The following is a 17,077-nucleotide window of genomic DNA, read 5'->3' as shown; positions in this document are numbered from 1 at the left end:
CCTCAGGAGCCGGCCCGCTTTGGCGCCCAAACGCCACTTCCGGCCGTGCCACCAATCCTCGCGGAGCGCGCGACGGCCCCCTCCCCTCCGCGCCGCGTTGCCATGGAGCCGTGCGGGCAGCGGCGACGCGCATGCGCTCTCGCGCGGCGGAAGGCGCTCGGCGGAGCGCTTCCGGTGCGGGCAGCGGGAGGGAGGGGGAGGAGGAGGAGGAGGCGGTGATGGCGGCCGGGCACGGGCCGTGCATCTGCGAGGGGGAGTGCGCCGTGCTGAAACGGGGGGACGTCTTCAAGGCGGTGGCCGTGCTGCGGAGGAGGTGAGGGGCCTGAGGGGGGGCTGCGGGCCCCCTCCCGAGGCTGTGTGTTGTTTAAACGCCCGTCATGAGAGAAAGAACGGAGAAGGAAAGGGGCGTGCTGCCGTGGGAAGTGAAGGGACTTTTATGTTAGAATTGAAATAACTTGAGTTAATTCTGTACTTTCTGTAACACGATGAGATTAAGGACGCTCCACGAACGCACGACAATCATTAGGATATCAGGGGTTGGTATTCTATATAGAGAGGTTACCAAAATGAAAACTGAGTACACATACACGTAATTTTTCTCTAATTTCTTTTTAGTCACTTCAGATCTTTTATAATTCCCTTCCACTCTTTCAAAATCTGCGTTGGCAGGTATTAATAGACTTCACGTGAGCAAGTTAAACTACTGGTAATTTTTTATTAAGTGACTTCGGTAAATGTTGCTGACAAAACCTTTTTTCCCTAACCTATATAACCCAGCCTAGACTTTATATATTTTAATTTTATTCCTCGCTGCATTCAGACTTTATCGTGTCAAAAATCACGCTGTGTAAAGTATGTTCTATACGCTTAAGTTTTACTGGTCACTTTCAGATTTCTCTTGAACTGAAAACATGTATTTTTCATACCGTATGCTTGATTTAAGTTCTCTGTTCCCTTCCTATCCATTGTCAGCGTAATGTGGTTTTGTGGTTAGCAGTAGTTGGCATTTCAGTTCTTACGCTTGTCCTGGTTTCCTCAAGGGCTCAGGTAACAGTGGCACGTCTGAAGTCACATATTCAGCTGTTGTGTGTTTTAAGATCCTGCCACGTGGTCTTTTGGATGTAGTTAAAATGATGCTTTTAATGTTATTAACGCTTTTATCGTTTCAGAAAAATTATTTTTGAGAAGCAGTGGTTCTACCTGGACAATGCCATCGGACATGTTTATGGGACTACGTTTGAAGTAACCAGTGGAGGAAACCTGCAGCCAAGGCGAGAGGTGGAAGAAACTACCACAGGTATTATGGAGTCGTGGCTGATGCTTGGAAGAACAAGCAGTAATTATGTTCTCTTTGATAAGACCAAAGATGATGGAAAAGCTTTCTATTAATCATTTGTTAACTTACGTTACTTATATTCTGTGTCACAAACGCATGGTTTTGCCGTGATCCGCTGTTCCACTAGTCCTGTAACAAACAAACTTTTTAATATGGGAGAAAATTTGAACCTTGTTTTGGGTGAAGATATATATGCTGAGGTGTGTTTTACATACTACATTTAATTGATTGCTTACACGATACATTGCAAAACCACAAAGCATGTGGGTTTAATGCTGAGAGTCTGCTTTCTGTGAAACTAAAATCATGTGTTTCTCCGACTTAAAAGTATGTAGAGCTAGATTTTACAAGTCTATATCCTTTTCCTTTAGAAACAAAAGAAGCAGGTACAGATAATCGTAACATAGTTGACGATGGAAAGTCTCAAAAACTGACTCATGATGACATAAAGGCTTTGAAGGACAAGGGTATTAAAGGACAGGTAAAAATAAGGTTTTGGTGTCATTTCTGTGCTACCTTGATGGTTATATTTTAGTTTATGGAAGAGGCTATTCTTTTAATGGTGCAGAAACTTCAGTGCTTTTTCTTTGTTCTTCTGCTCAAGTCATGTTTTTCCTAAAGATCTGATTTTACAAAAACGCGAGGGCTATTTTCAGAGAAAACTTCATGTAAGGTTGGCAACTTCATCAGTAGAGAGGCAAGAATGACTTCTTACTGCATCACAAGTCATAACAGACATTAAAAGGAGTATTAATCATTAAGGAAACCTACTATACGTAATCACCTTTTAATTTGGTTTCCTCGTAAGATTCAAAATGTTATTTCTGTATTGCAGACGTATTCAAATTTCACAATAATAAAACTGTCAAAGGTGTAGTGAAGGATTGCAGAACCCTTAACTAATAACACTGTGTAACAAGCACACTAGCAGTGTGCTTCCAGGTGCTACCTACCTACCAAACAGTGATGCGTGTCTTTTATCTGCACCTTAAAAGCTAAGAATATTCCCAAGAGAGCAGTCCTGGTAGAAAAGGCATTGGTTTTTACCCCACACTTAACCAGCAAAAAGTGAGGCCTTCTAACATGTTAAGAAACCCCAGCAGTAAGTTCTGTTCTGCGCACGTTATCAGTCGAAATTCTCTCTCATCTTTGGTTTACCCTTTGTAGTAAAGATAAGGAATTGCTCATGCTTACATCAAGTTCATCTCTTTGCATCTTGCTGTGTGCTGCTGCTACTTGAAGCAGCTGTTCTGCTTTTGCCTGCTTAATAATGGATGGGTCTGAGGAGTCTAGAATGGTATTTCCTCTTGTTAAGGTGGTTGTGCTGCTCTTGGCATTCTCTCTTTGATAAGAATGTACTAATCAGTCTGATAGCTTGGACTTTTTCTGTCAGTTCTCATTATCTGTGGCAAAAGATCACTCTTTTCTTCGTCCTCAGCATGTCTGTGCCATTCGTCTACCATACTGTTAATTTAGGTTATTAAAATAGCCTGCTTTGTTAATTAACTGTAGCTGAACATTCATTTCAGACTGTTATATTAGCACTGTGAATGTCTGGTCACATTTGAATTCGTGTTTGTGAATGGCATGTGTCTGTGATGCAGGCTTAATTGCAAGATGATTGCTCTTTGAATTAAAGCAGCCTCAGTGTTAGTGGGGTTTCCTTGCCCATCACCTTCCCAAATTCTTCCCAGGTCCTGAGGGATAGGTGCGTAGTGTAAGGCTACAGGCGTAAACTGGTAGGTATTCCTGGGGTACTGCAGAGCGCCACACCTTCCCTTTGGCTTCTTGTGCTTGCCCTACAGAAATATTCCCCAGTTTCTTCACTAAATTTTACCGGAAAAAAGTAGATGCTGCGTTTAACTCTTCCAAGAATAAGGTAAAGAAGGAATGATATGCTGATCCACCCCATTAATAATACATCCTAAATGTCTGAAGCACTTTAAGAGATAATGGCTTGAAAAAAAGCAAGCGAGAAGTACTGGCACCAATATATTTGGAGCAAGTTCTCAAAGTGCAACAGGAGGTGCAATGTCCATGTTGAAAATAATCCTTTTGGCATTCCCCACCAGCACCCTCTCCGCATTGCTATTAGGCCAGATTACACTATTATCCTCGTACGTGTTTATAGGAACACACGATTATATCAGTCAAATTATTTTGATTGTGACAACCAAGACAGCATTGTGCAGCTTTTGTTCTTGTATTGCAGGCATGCGGACAAACCCTGAAAAATGAAAGATTTTATCTTACTTTATTCTGTTGGAGGTCTTAATGCTCACTCCAGCTGGAACCTGAAAGCGTGAGGAACAGGAGTTGGATTGGCAAAGGGAGAAGATTAGAACAAGGAGATTGGGAAACAAAAACAGGAATTCTGGAAGAACTGGAAGTTAGAGGAGGAAGAAGGCAGTGAGAGGACTGTAGGAAATAAATGCTAGAGTTTGACATCACGCAAGGAGCTGGTATAGGAGTCTAGCACAATGCTCCATAACAACTGCTAATGAATGTAACTCATTCTAAGTACAGGGTAATTAAAGATAACTAATCACCTTGAGGAAGCAGGATAGTTTCCTTCACATTCAGCATGGGATAAGAATATGTTGGTATTGAGGCTGCCCAGTAAGAGCTGAAGTAATGACTTGCTGAAAGGAATGATCCTGCTTTTCCTTCGTTTCTGGCCATTCAAGTCTGCCCTCTCTCAAAAGTTAGTTCTGGCACTTAGCGGAGTCCTTACTGCCCCCAGTATGCCCTGTTTTCAGGACCAGCATTTTCAGTTTTGCCACTTTTACACTAGCATTATATAGTTCTACTTCTGCCTCCAAGTGTTCTGTGTGGTTCGATTCCTGCACATAGTCAGGGTAGTGCCTCACTTTCTGTGTTGATTGGAATAATTTTGCTCTGCCATTAATGTCAGTAAAACTTAATGATACACATGCCTACACTGGATTAAAATATTTTCTGTGTTTGTTTAAAACAATACTATATGTGAAATGAATAAGAAGTACATACCAGCTGTAGTAAATATAAATTGTCTTTTCTAAGGAAATTGTTCAACAGTTAATAGAGAACAGTACAACATTCCGAGACAAAACAGAATTTGCTCAAGATAAATACATAAAGAAGAAGAAAAAAAAGTAAGTGAATTTTAAAACGTGGAAAATATTTAGTAGTTCTTTAATTTGTTGACTTGAAGTAAGACTATTACTGTGTGTTTCTTACAGATATGACGCTGTTATTACAATCGTAAAACCATCCACTCGCATTCTTTCAACAATGTATTACGCAAGGGAACCTGGAAAAATTAAGTAAGTTTTCATTTTGTTTCTATTCTCCAATGATGAAGGTATTTTAACATTTTTCAAAACACGTGTGTTATACCAGAGTATATAATACCACTTTTTTCCAGTTAATGGAAATACTGTAAATTAATGAAAAATAATGTGATATAGAAAATTAATCAATGTTCTCCTGTAACGAAGAAGAAAAAACTGTTGCATGCAGCATTAGCTTTTACCATTTTCCTTGCACCACCATTTTGCTAATTACCTCTGTTGAGTAATTAGCTACTTCGGTGGCTCTTTACATTTTCAGAGGGCTCTTATCTCCTGTTGGTCAGTTGCATATCGTCTCTGTTTTCTGGCTTAGCAGTCAAAAAACAAGCCACCTACCCAAAACAGGAATTCTAATGTTCAACATGTTAAAGAATCAAATCTTCTTCAGTCAGAAACCTCCAGAATTTAAAAACACGTGGATAACGTTAGAGGGGAGCAGGTAGAGATCTACATGCATTTATTTTTTTACCTACCTGAATTAGATAACTTGTTCCAGACATTGTTTAAGATGGACGGATTTATGGTTTTTTAAGTAGGAAAAGTTGACCTAAAATATTGAGACTAAAATAAAGAGCATTTTTTTCAAGGCTTCTCAAACCTTTTTCCTTCTTTTCCCCAGCCTCCTGCATTTGACTTCAATTATCTGTTAAGAATAGTTGTAAGTTCCTTGGCCATCACCGAGTCTCTTCAGTGCGTGTATACTGCAGTCAGTAGACTTAGGTTTTGGTCTGGGATTGCAGGCAGTGTGTACTGCTGCAGAATAACTGAAGATCATAGACTCGTTGGGTTGGGTTGGAAGGGACCTTAAAGAAGGCCTCCCACCAGACCAGGCTGCCCTAAGCCCCATCCAGCCTGGCCTTGAACACCTCCAGGCATGGCCCATCCACAGCTTCTCTGGGCAGCCTGTGCCAAATGCTTTGCACAAGTCCAAGTAGATGACATCCTTTGCTCTTCACTTATCCACCAACGCTTTAACTCTCTTAACACTGTTTTTCTAACTCTAAGAAAACTGATTTGATATTTCTTAAAACTTTCTGTTTTCTAGCCATTTGCGTTATGACACTCTAGCCCAGATGCTGACTTTAGGAAACATCCGTGCTGGCAACAAAATGATTGTAATGGAAACATGTGCAGGCCTTGTGGTGGGCGCTGTGATGGAGCGAATGGGAGGTGAGTAATACAGTAGCTTTAGCAACATAGGAAATGAGGGCTTATGTGAAACTTAAGAAATACATTTGATTTTGATACTTTTAAAAGGCACTACTACAAAACCATTTCTCAGTTTTCAAAATCTGCTTGGACTGTCTCCAGTATTCAAAGGCATAATTGTATTTCCATTGGAGGGAGTTGTGTTTTGCGTATTTCAGTTGCATTTATTATTTGCTATTTTAAAAAAATATGAAGTTTAAAGTCTGTTGTATGTAGATCTATTTTAGTGTCCGTCTTGTGTTAGCGTAAAGACGTTCAGAAAAGGCTACAGAGCTTGTATGCAGATTGTTCTCAAGGACTTGGGAAGAGAGGAAGGAATGGGAGAAAATGGGAGTGGTAACACTGGAATCCAGACAGCCCACAGCACTGCAAGTGTTGTCACTCATCTAGCTCACTGTGCTGGACATTTAGCATCAGCAAAATGTATATTTTTAAAAGCAATATATGACATTTTCGTGAATAATATATGACATTTTCTTCTAGGAGAAGTTTGACTTGCATTTATTTCTCAAACTCAGTTAACTAGTTTCATCTCAAATCATTCAAAGATACTAGACAGAGGTGACAATTATATTCCAGAAGCCTGGAAAGGTAGGAAGTGTGATGTAGTGTTGTGCACCCAGATGAGCTGTCTGTTGGCTGAAAAGCACACAGGCAGTTATACTATAAATTGTTTTTGTTATAGGAAACTGTGCATAGGGTTAATTTCTGAAGTAAATGAACTAAGTTGCAATTACAGGACAACTATTGAAAAGTTCTTGTTGATATGTTTACTATTTAAATTCGCTTTTACTTTTTAACAAAACCACTCAATAGTTATAAGAAAGAAATACTACAGAAAACCTGTCTTTTTAATTCTAAACTAAATTAGTTTCTCTAACAATTTGTCACTGCTTACATATTCTGTGCAGATTCTAAAAATGTTTAATACATGCATAGTCTTTGAGTTACCTTGTCCTTTAAATTTGCAGTAACTGCTGTCCTTCCAATAAACATTTCCACCTTGAGATGTGTTTAAATTTGAAGGTTAGATTAAGATAAGACAATTTGCTTACCTGTTTTTAAATGTATGTTCATTGATCCCAGAAGTTCTGACTCTCTGGTAACTACGTTTTTGATTCTTTGGCTTTCATAGGCTATGGATCCATTATTCAGATGTATCCAGGAGGGGGACCTGTTAGAGCTGCCACCAGTTGTTTTGGGTTTCCAAAACATTTTTTCAGTAATCTTCATGAATTTCCTCTCAGCAAAGTGGACAGTCTTCTCTCTGGGACGTTTTCTACAGAGATGCTACCTTCAGAATTTGAAGATAATGCACTAGTGGAAGAAGAAAGCAATGGACTGGTTGATGAGAAGCAGACCTCTGTACAGGAAACAGAAGAGGAATCTATTACTGCTACAGCTATGGAGGTCAACCAAACAGAAGAGCAAGAAAAAATGGACATCAATGCTGAAGATATAGAATTTAAAGATAACAAAGAAAAAGATAATAAAGAAAATGTAAGAATGTTTATTATGGCTATTTTTTACAATGTTCATATGATTTGGCTGATTTCAGACATGCCCAAACATTACCTTACTGAGGTGTTAAAATTGACTTCTGAAAGTTGCCTTACATTGAGCCCTCTAAGGTGCACAAAATGAAAATACAGCCCGTGCTATAGTGATTACCATTTTAAAGTGCAAAATATTTGTTTCATTGTTCAAAGGTTCGGGAAAAACAAAGAAAACAGTGGGAGAGAAGGAAAAAGCTAATAGAAGCTGCTGCTCTCTTGACAGAGAAGAACGCGGATGGGTAAGTGTTTGTGGTTGGAAAGGTGTTCTGGTTGAAAACACATCTACAGAAAATAATTGCCTTTGAAATGAATAAAAGCTTAGTTTTTGAAATAGCCTATTTTTTTCTTAATATTTAGTAGCTAGCAGTCAACCCAGATGTGGCTTGGGTCTTGTTTGGTTCTTACCGGTTGAGATTTTTTTCTGTCTTTTAATGGGTTTGAATTTTCCTGATCAAAAAGTGAGGTTTCCTGATTAGGTATGAATAAACATTTTTAAAAATAAATAAGTCTTTTCTATTTACCAAAATGGAACTTGAGGTCATAAGTTTAATAAATTGTAACTACACTTGATAAAAAAGAAACTTTTTATTTTCTTACACAGAAAAAAAAAACAAATACGAACGCATTTTACCTCCATTAGCCAGGATTGGTTTTTCCCAACAAATAATTTTGCATGATGATTTAATTATCTAGTGCTTGTGTGCATTTTAGTATGTTTCATCTAGTATGGGTAGGTGGTAGAAATAAGGTTTTCTGTGAAGGTGCCGAGACAGGTCACCCTGTGTTCTCTGAAGAAATACAATGGTAAAGGACCTTTCTAAAAAGTGCTGCGTATCAGTTTGCCAGCAGCAGCACCCTGATGATGCCTGCAGATGACCATTAAACTGCCTGAATGGTGGCAGTGTTCTGTTGTTGTGTTTTTACCACTCTACTTATCATAATAATTAATCTCTGCGTGGACTGACAAAGCAAAGATTAATAATTGACTTTACCTGATTCCTCCTGCAGTGTACAGTAGTATTACCGGTTGTTGATTTTTGAGTTCAAGGACACCTAATTAGTCTTTTGTCTCTTGCTCATTTGTTTTCAATCACTTGCATATTTCTTCTTTGTCCTTTGTAAAGAATGAACACTAACAAATGAGATACTTGAAGTGCTTCCTCTAGGAAGTTTTCAGCATGAGGGGGGGAAAGAGAAGCTTATGGATGCCTGAGGGCAGCATTCCAGATGGCTCAGTCAGGAGCACCTTTCTTTAGTCATATGCCATTTATAGGCCACCATTTGTTTAGGTCAATGTCCACAGGGTACGTGCTGCTAAGGGAGGAGAAATTGGCACGGAATAAAGTGCTTCAAACTAACCACTTCGGTGGCAGGTGAGTAAAAGCAGGCCAAGGAAGTCAGGATTCTGTCTTGTGTTGCAGGAGAGAAAGGGGGAAAGGATAGGTAAAAGCTGTTTAAAATCGTAGGTAGGGAGAAAGATTAAGACGTTGTCAGAGTAAAGAGACTGGTAGTCAGGTGAAGATGAACACCAGCTCTAGGAGGATTGGTTCTTGAGGCCCTGACTTTAATAATATTTACTACTTGAGGCGGAAGATACGCTTAATAAAATTTATATTTCTTCTTCGCTGTACTTGTACTAGACTATTTGTTCAACTCCATTCATGACAGCTGAAGTCTGTAGGTCTTTGAGGGGGGAAAAAGGAAGGCATTCATTATGGATGTTATTTCAGTTTAGTTTAGTTTTAAAGGAGTAGACAGCGATGGACCGTTACATTTTTCTGATACTGTGAAAGTGGAAATTGGTTTATAGACACCCCATGTGTTCAGAATTAGACCACACACCTTCTCTGTACCCTTCCCTGTCCTTCCTCCACCTCCTCCTTCCCCCCCTCTCACTCATTATATTAATTTTGAGACTGGCCAGGCTACCCGCTGACAGCAATATGTGCTGCCACATGAGAGACCATAATTTGATTTTGCACATTCTCCCTCATCTCTCACTTACCTGCCTCTTGTCTGGCAGAGCTCCTTTCGGTGTCAGCGCAGTACTCTAACCCTTCTGGAATATGGTTTGGAGTCTTTTTTTCTTTATAGTTCTCTTGGATAATTACCGAGCACAAATGTTTTGAAATTTGGATTTGAGGGAAACCTGTAGCCTGCAAAAGCTCTGTCCAGCAGGAAGTCAAAATGTAAACAACTGTAAAAATAATTGTCTCACTTTGTTTTTAAAAAAAAGATCGAACATCAACTTTTACGTCCAGTTTGTTAGACAAGTTTGGCAGTGTATTCAATGCTGAGAGCAGCTGTTGATTGACAGGTCTTTGTATATAAATGTAAACATATACTCCAGTTTCATTAAGCTATTCTTTTTGTACAATTACAAATTATTAACTATTTGAATCTTAACTATTTCCTGACCATCTTAAACTTTCTAGTTTTGCGGTGATTTTTTAATTAAAATTCTGGCTATCTGTAGGGAATCTCAAGCATCTGTAAACACAAGTTACACTATGATATTAAAACTATGATAAGGAATAAAATATAAAGCCTTTAAGTTGTCAAGGACAAATTCTTTTTAAACGATCTTTAGTCATGCCCACTACAGAATCGTTTTCTCTTTAAATAATAACATATAAAAAATGTGGGTTTGATGAAGATGACCCAGGTCAAAGAAACATGACTGAGGTTACTTTCTAAGGAACAACTCACAATGACAAAACTTAACTTCTATTTTGACAGTGGTCTCAGGGTAGAAAAAGGAACATTCAAGTTTTGGGGGTTATAAGAATTATTGTGGAGTTCAAAACAGCTGAACTGAGTGCTTCTGCAATGTATTTAATATATGGCATTTTAGAAAACAAGCTTTTTAATCCTCTTAATTATGCAAGCAGGAAATCAATATTTGTTTTTGTATTTGGGGAGTTGTTAGAGCCATGAAAACATGCTGATTAGCAACATTTAAGCTGTAATTGATGCTCAGAGCTAAATAGGAGAAAATGTCACTTGATGAATAGGTTTTAGAAGCAGAAGACTAATGTGCGTGAAATTTCTTTTACAGCTTAATTGTAGCCAGCAAGTTTCATCCCACTCCTTTATTACTTTCTTTATTGGAGTTTGTTGCTCCTTCAAGGCCTTTTGTTGTCTACTGCCAGTATAAAGAGGTAAATCCAGTACATTACTCTAGCTATTATTACTTTAAGTCTGAGACTGTTTTGCTGTATAACCTATCATTTCTTTTCTTAAGCCCTTATTAGAGTGTTACACAAAACTGAGAGAAAGAGGCGGTGTTATTAACCTAAAATTGTCTGAAACCTGGCTACGAAACTACCAGGTAAGGATTACAGTAAGCGGCTGTCAAAACTGCATGAAGTCAGGGAAGCAAAACAACCTAATGAAAATTTTTTTTGGATTGATTGAAATTATGTACAAGCTCATGCATTTGCTCACCTGAGAGTAGTGAGGAAAATGCTCTGAAGAATTTTAACGTGTAAATCTATTGTAGTATATGAGAGATGTAGCAAAATATGACAATTGTTTATTAATTTCCAGCTGGTTTTATAGCTTAAAAGATTTCTGTAGCGTAAGAATGGTGGTGGCTTCCAAAGTCAGTGTCTTCACACAACACAGTTCCTGGAACTGGAGTAACCAGAAGTTTCAGGTCTAGGAACATCTCCATTGTGAAAAGTGTCAATTTGACTAGCTTTGAACAAGGTGTTTATAGTGTGGAGTTCCCTCTCAAGTAGGAAGAGCAGAAGCACGTGAGCTGTAAGTAGCTCACCCCCTCTGATGAGGTTCTTACATTATATTGGCTTGTTCCTCACCCATAGGCTTCTGGAGTCCGTAAGGAATTATTGTATAGAGGATGATGTAAGTCAAGGGTGGCCACTGTTACTGGCTGTTAATAAGCCAAGTAAATTAAGAATGATTGTGAGGTCCATGGCTGGAGACCTGCATGCAAGTTAGGCTTGGCAAGGTTTGCTATGTTTGGGTGCAGTACTGTGCAAATATTAGGAAAGCCTAGCTCGGAACTGTACAGCACCATCTCCTGAACATACCTGTGTCAGCTTAGACCTGTGATGGTAGTCAAAGGAAGGAGGAAGCAAAACAGAGGATAACCAAAAAGTATAACGTAGCTGGAAGTGCTGCTTCATTGCTGTCTTACATGAGCAGTAGGTATATAAGTAATTTCCAGTTCTGCCCCTAAAATCTTTATTAATGAATGCTGGTATGTTAAACCGCTTGGGGTTTCTTGCTAAGTACGTGAGTTCTGAACACATTAACGAGATTTTCAGGTGTCTCATGCCTTGAATTTGTTATTCTGCTGGAAACACTATGCTGAAGCAGTCAGCAATACAGTAGACTGTATTCTTAGGTGTTTCTGTAACTGGCTTCTTATACGCAGATACCTTGCCCTTCCAAATACACTCACTTTTCAAATGTCTGTGTGTTACGGTGGCTGGGAAAAAACCCTTCATCTTATACTGTAAGCTTAAATTACACAATTTGATGTGCACGTAAAAGCATGACTCTTCACAGATGTTTATTTTGGGTTTTGTTTTGTTCTGTCTTAAAGGTCTTACCAGATCGAAGCCATCCAAAACTGACAATGAGCGGAGGTGGAGGGTACCTTCTGTCTGGTATAACTGTTGTGCTGGATAAGGGCAAATCTGATTCCAGTAATTTAGAAGCACTGAAGATGGAAGAGCCATCATCTAAAAGATGCAAAGTTCAAGACCTTCAGTGTTAACATTTGAAGAATTGATTTGTTTTTTAGATCTCAGGAGATACATGGTTAGTAAAATAACAAATACACTTTCTGTGCTCTTGACAGCACAGGAACAGTACCTGTCATACGTCTGTCAGCAAAAAGCAGAATTGTGCGGTAGGGAGAATCGCCTCCCTCTCTACCAGTTTACATGATCAGAATGAGAAGAAGAACCCATGAAAGCAAACCTGTGTCCGGCACCACAATGAAAGCACTCTAACTTCAAAAAGACCTTCTGCTGTTCAGGATGAGATGTTAACATGGAGATAAGACAAATCATCAGTGAAAGCACTCTTTTTGTTTGTTGCCAAAAGTGGATATGATTAAAAAGGTTGAGTCCGAATCAACCCACGTAATTTAGCTTCCATTTTCCCAGAACAGCACCAGGGTAAACGTTCTACGTAGTGATCTCCTCCTTCTTTGGATACTGAAACCTGCAATGTTCAGTAATCTAAGGAAGTGGAATAAATGGCAAAAATCATGCATTTTTCTTTCCAAAGGAACAATAGGAAGAGAATACCAGAACTTTACAGCATGACTCCACGTGTCCTGAAATAAATACGGGAGAAAGTGTATGTTCATAAATTAAATACCAAATATTTAAACAGTGTCTCTGTTAGTATTGTCTGTCATTTTCCTGAGAGGAGTTATGTTTTTAAGATATGACAGTTTTGAAAACTGCTATATGAATATTTATTTTACAGTTCTATTCTTTCATGATGCATAGCTTTTTTATTTTTTAACTTTGCATTTGACGTTTTAATTAAACTACAGGATGTATTTCCTAATGAGATTTCTTTTTCTTAAATTTCCCTCTTTTAGGAAATCAGGTAGAGGCTTTAGGAGAAGAATACCCTTGCAGGTTGCATTCTGTTAAACCCCTAGGTGGGAGCCAGCAGGACTGGGCTTCCTCTCTTGAACCTTACTCCTCGATCAAAAGCTAGAGCTTTGGGTTGAAGTTCTTAGACTTCATGAAGCTATAATATTCTGTGTATTAATAAGATAAATGCTCTTTTAGGACACTGATGTGCATAAACTGATCTGAAAAGTGTGTTTTGTCCCTCCTACCTTTCACTACAATTTAAATATTTTAAATCATGCATAAGGAATAGAAATCTGATGCGTGGCTTTTACTAATGGAGTTTTTTAAAAAATGCTGAACTTCTCAACTTCTTTCAAGAATTAGTTGATTAGTGGGAAAGGGACGGGGGGGGGGAGGCAGTTTTACATCACTTTATGTCTGCATGTGCATACTGAAGGTAAACTGGGGCTTTCAAAGCAAAACATCCACTATGTGATGAAATTCTGAGAACCTAGCTTAAAGCAGTGCCTAGGAGCCTGAAAGCCAGTCAAAAGCAAGAAAATTATGAAAGCAGCATAAACCAGGAGGTAAATACTAAAAAACTATCTTTTGGCACAGTTCTCTTACCTGTAAGGCAGACATGGGTACTTCTCTGCCCTCCCATGGAGCTGGTTGGTACTCAGATGTCTTATTTATAGAACCACAATACTTAGACAGTAAAAAGTAGGTTAAGCAACCAACATATGTTTTAAATACTACTTGTTATCATGTCTAACTTGATAAAAATAATAAGCTGAGGAAAGTTCTGTTGGATGTTTTATTTGTATAATAAAAAAAGTTTTGAAAAGCAAACAGTATTTTTTTCAGGTGTTACAATACTGTAGATCAAATCCCAACTGGCTTCATTTGATGCTAACACCAGCACTCTTTAAATATTAAATGCTGTCCCACATTTTCTAAATGTGTCATAATGCTTGCAATAATGAAAAATACTAAGAAAGGAAGTATCAAACAGTTTGTGTGAAATATTTCAAATTGCTGAAGTTTCAAATTGATTAAACATGCTCCATGTATGCCTAGGGGAAGAGCAAATCCTGGTCTAACAATTCCCAGTTTAGTTGAAACACGAGTAAGTTACCAGCCTAAAAGCTATTGAAAATAAGTAATGCAATAAAGAGCATTTCTAAAAGAAAATAAAAATAAAGAGCATTTCTAAAAGAAAAGACAAGGTGGGGGAAGGAAGGTGACGCTTGCATACCTATAGATAAGTCTCCGCACAGCACAGCTCAGGAACATCATAGTTGCTAGAGACTTGAGGCAGAACACTGAAGAGCTTTCATCTCCAGAGGTACAGAAAATAACAAACCACTACACTTTAAGGTTAGTCAATGCTGTGTAGATAAAGAACAGGTAAAGATTGTGGCTGATGTATAGATAAAAAATAGGTCAAGGGTGTGGCTATTAAACTAAAGATGGGTTCCTGAAAGCAAACCACCGAGTTCTGCAGAAGCCATCCCCTCAGCAAGGTAGAGAACGTGGTTTGGACAGTCTGCCAAGGCCGACCTCTATTACTCTTGGGCTTATTTGCTGTACAAGCAGCCATCGCTGAGGTGGCACGGGGCGTTGCTGCTGTAGTGCATGTGCTCAGCAGGACTAGCTCAGCTGTGGTTACTTTCAGCTTAGCTCAACTAGGGCTTTTTTTTTTTTTTTAAATACACAAAAAACCACCACAAACTTGCCCACAGCTTAAAATGGGCCACTTTCATCAGAAAAGTGCAGCTGTTATCTGTGGAAATGAGGGTATTGGGTTTATCTGCCTGCATTTCTGGCTCCTGAAGTACTCACCAAAGCTTGAACTCTGCACAATGAAGGTGACAAAGGAGATCCAGGTGTTGTTTACACCTCAGAGGACCCTCAGCCTTCCTCTAATAGTTAGCAGTGTCTGGTCTCAAAATAAAAAAAAAAAAATAATAAAAAAATCACAACTGAAATTCTCAAGCCAAAGCTTCTATAACACCCTGAGGATGTTTGGCAGGGCGAGAACCTGGTTTGGTAAAGGTATTGCTGCACAAGATTTGGTAGCTGTTTTTATTTCCATCTATCTTTACTCACGGAACAAAACATACACCTGCTTTCTCCCAACAAATTTACCGGAAATATAAGCAAATTAAAAGAAGTAGCTACCTAGCTTTCCATCGCTGTGCTTTACTAGAACTACACACCAGATTCACAATTTCCCAGGGGTACACGCACCAGGAGCCAGGAAACATTATTTTCAGAAGCCAAAACCACTTAGTTCGGCTTCATTTGATTTGGAACAAATTCATGCATCTTGTACACCACTACTTGTTTAAAGTTGTACCATTCAGCTTCAAAGCCAAAAGCGTACAGTATTCCTTTTAAAAATGCAAATTAATGTAAATGGTGTTGGAGGACTGCTTAAAAAAAAACGATCTAGTGTCACTCGTCAAAAAGTCTTGAGGAGGCAATGCAAATGTGGAGCTAAAAATGGAACAGGCGCAAGCAGCCAGAAGAGCTACTTGGCTCTCGGTGCTTGTGGTGTCAGCCCCACAGAGGAATGGGAGCAGAACAGAGAAAGATGACAGCTAAAAGGGTTGTCACAAAGCTCTTGGAATCCGTTGAACAATACTTGGGTTTAACGCAGCCTCTTTCAAGGCATATGTTTTTAAGCAAAACATTGCTGATTCATGAATGTGTATTTCCGGAAGATGAGCCTTAAAAAAAAAATAATCGTTGTTAGGATTACGTACTTGAACAATTTTAGAAAGCTTTCCATGTGACAACTAAAGCTATTTGCTTCCAGGTATTTATATACTCCCAGACATGCCTTCTCTTGTACCAGCTCAGAAAAAAACTACCATGTTGGAATAATTATTGTATGGTATTATAAATTTTTCAAGCAAATCTCAGACTTTGAAAACGACCAAGTATTTCTGCAGCTGGGACACATTCTAACCGTCCTTACTGGTGCTGGAAAAGCCCGGTGAAATCACAGTAAGACTGAAGTCAAAATTCTGTCAACTTCTGTGAGCCAGGGTTTGGTCTTGGTATACCTCAATGAAACAAAATGAAACATTTAAGTGCTCTTATCAAAATCCCTAGGCATTGGACATGCTCAGACAGTTCATGGATCAGCATCTCACTGAACATTTTCACTTCATAGCGCCTTACAGTTAAAATTGAGAGCATATTTGTGTTTTAATGAACAGGTGGATTAAATGGGTTAAGCTGGGATGAGAGATACTGCACATTTATCGATAATGTGGCTCAGCTGAATTCTTTGTATAGCACCTCCTGTGTTGGTGCTACACAAGCAGCTGATACAAAGACATTGTCACAGCAGAAAGACTGAAGAAAAAACACATTTGGAGAAGCTGAATTTAATTGAACCCCAGATATTTGGAGTAATTGAAACTAATTATGGGATTGTTTCTTTTACTGCTTCATAATGTCATAAGATTACCAACTGGCTCCTTCCACAGGCCGCTTATTATTCTCCGTAAGGCATCGTACTGTTTATTACACAGAACCCATCCTGCCCTCAGCTCACTAGCTGCTGAGAAACGCGCTTTTGGCAAAATTAGCACTGCTCTAATGTAGCACAGAGGCTCTGCAACACTGTCACCACTACCTGCTTGTCTGCACTAGACAAAAAGAACGGCAGCAAAGCACGTTCACTGGGCGATTAAATTTATGGAACTACTTCGTCTGAATGAATGGCAGAAACCAGCTGACTGCAATGCAAGGAATTCCAAAGTGCCACATACTTTCCAAATTAACAATCAGCTATTTGGTGTTGCAACCTCCTTGCTGCTTTAATGATTAATTTCCAGAACTAAGTAATTCACAGGCCGTTTCTGAGTTACTAAAGCAAATTAATCATTAACATCTTTCTTACCTGTTGTGCTTCTCCTAAGTGGCAAATAAAAGGCATAGACAGGCTCCTTGTAACTTTAAAAAAATAATGGTGAACGAGTCAACATTTCGTGCACAACCTATTCATCTGATACAGCTTACTTTGAAATAACCCAATCATTCAAATAGGCAAGGAGAAAG

The 17,077-nt window shown here is 38.9% G+C and overlaps 1 protein-coding gene across 1 annotated transcript; it reads left to right on the top strand.

Annotated features, from left to right (window-relative positions):
- Positions 1 to 116: 116 nt before the first annotated feature.
- TRMT6 (tRNA methyltransferase 6 non-catalytic subunit) lies at positions 117 to 13,852 on the top strand. Its single transcript, XM_083832185.1, has 11 exons — positions 117 to 313; positions 1,170 to 1,297; positions 1,708 to 1,817; positions 4,379 to 4,470; positions 4,558 to 4,641; positions 5,714 to 5,838; positions 7,013 to 7,377; positions 7,587 to 7,672; positions 10,492 to 10,594; positions 10,678 to 10,764; positions 12,007 to 13,852. Exons 1-11 carry the CDS (start codon positions 132 to 134, stop codon positions 12,178 to 12,180), a joined length of 1,536 nt encoding a protein of 511 aa, XP_083688311.1. The 5' UTR covers positions 117 to 131; the 3' UTR covers positions 12,181 to 13,852.
- Positions 13,853 to 17,077: the final 3,225 nt, after the last annotated feature.

Source organism: Anser anser (assembly GCF_964211835.1).
Source record: "Anser anser genome assembly, chromosome: 3".
NCBI lineage: Eukaryota > Metazoa > Chordata > Aves > Anseriformes > Anatidae > Anser > Anser anser.
This window is presented reverse-complemented; position numbering and strand designations above follow the sequence as displayed.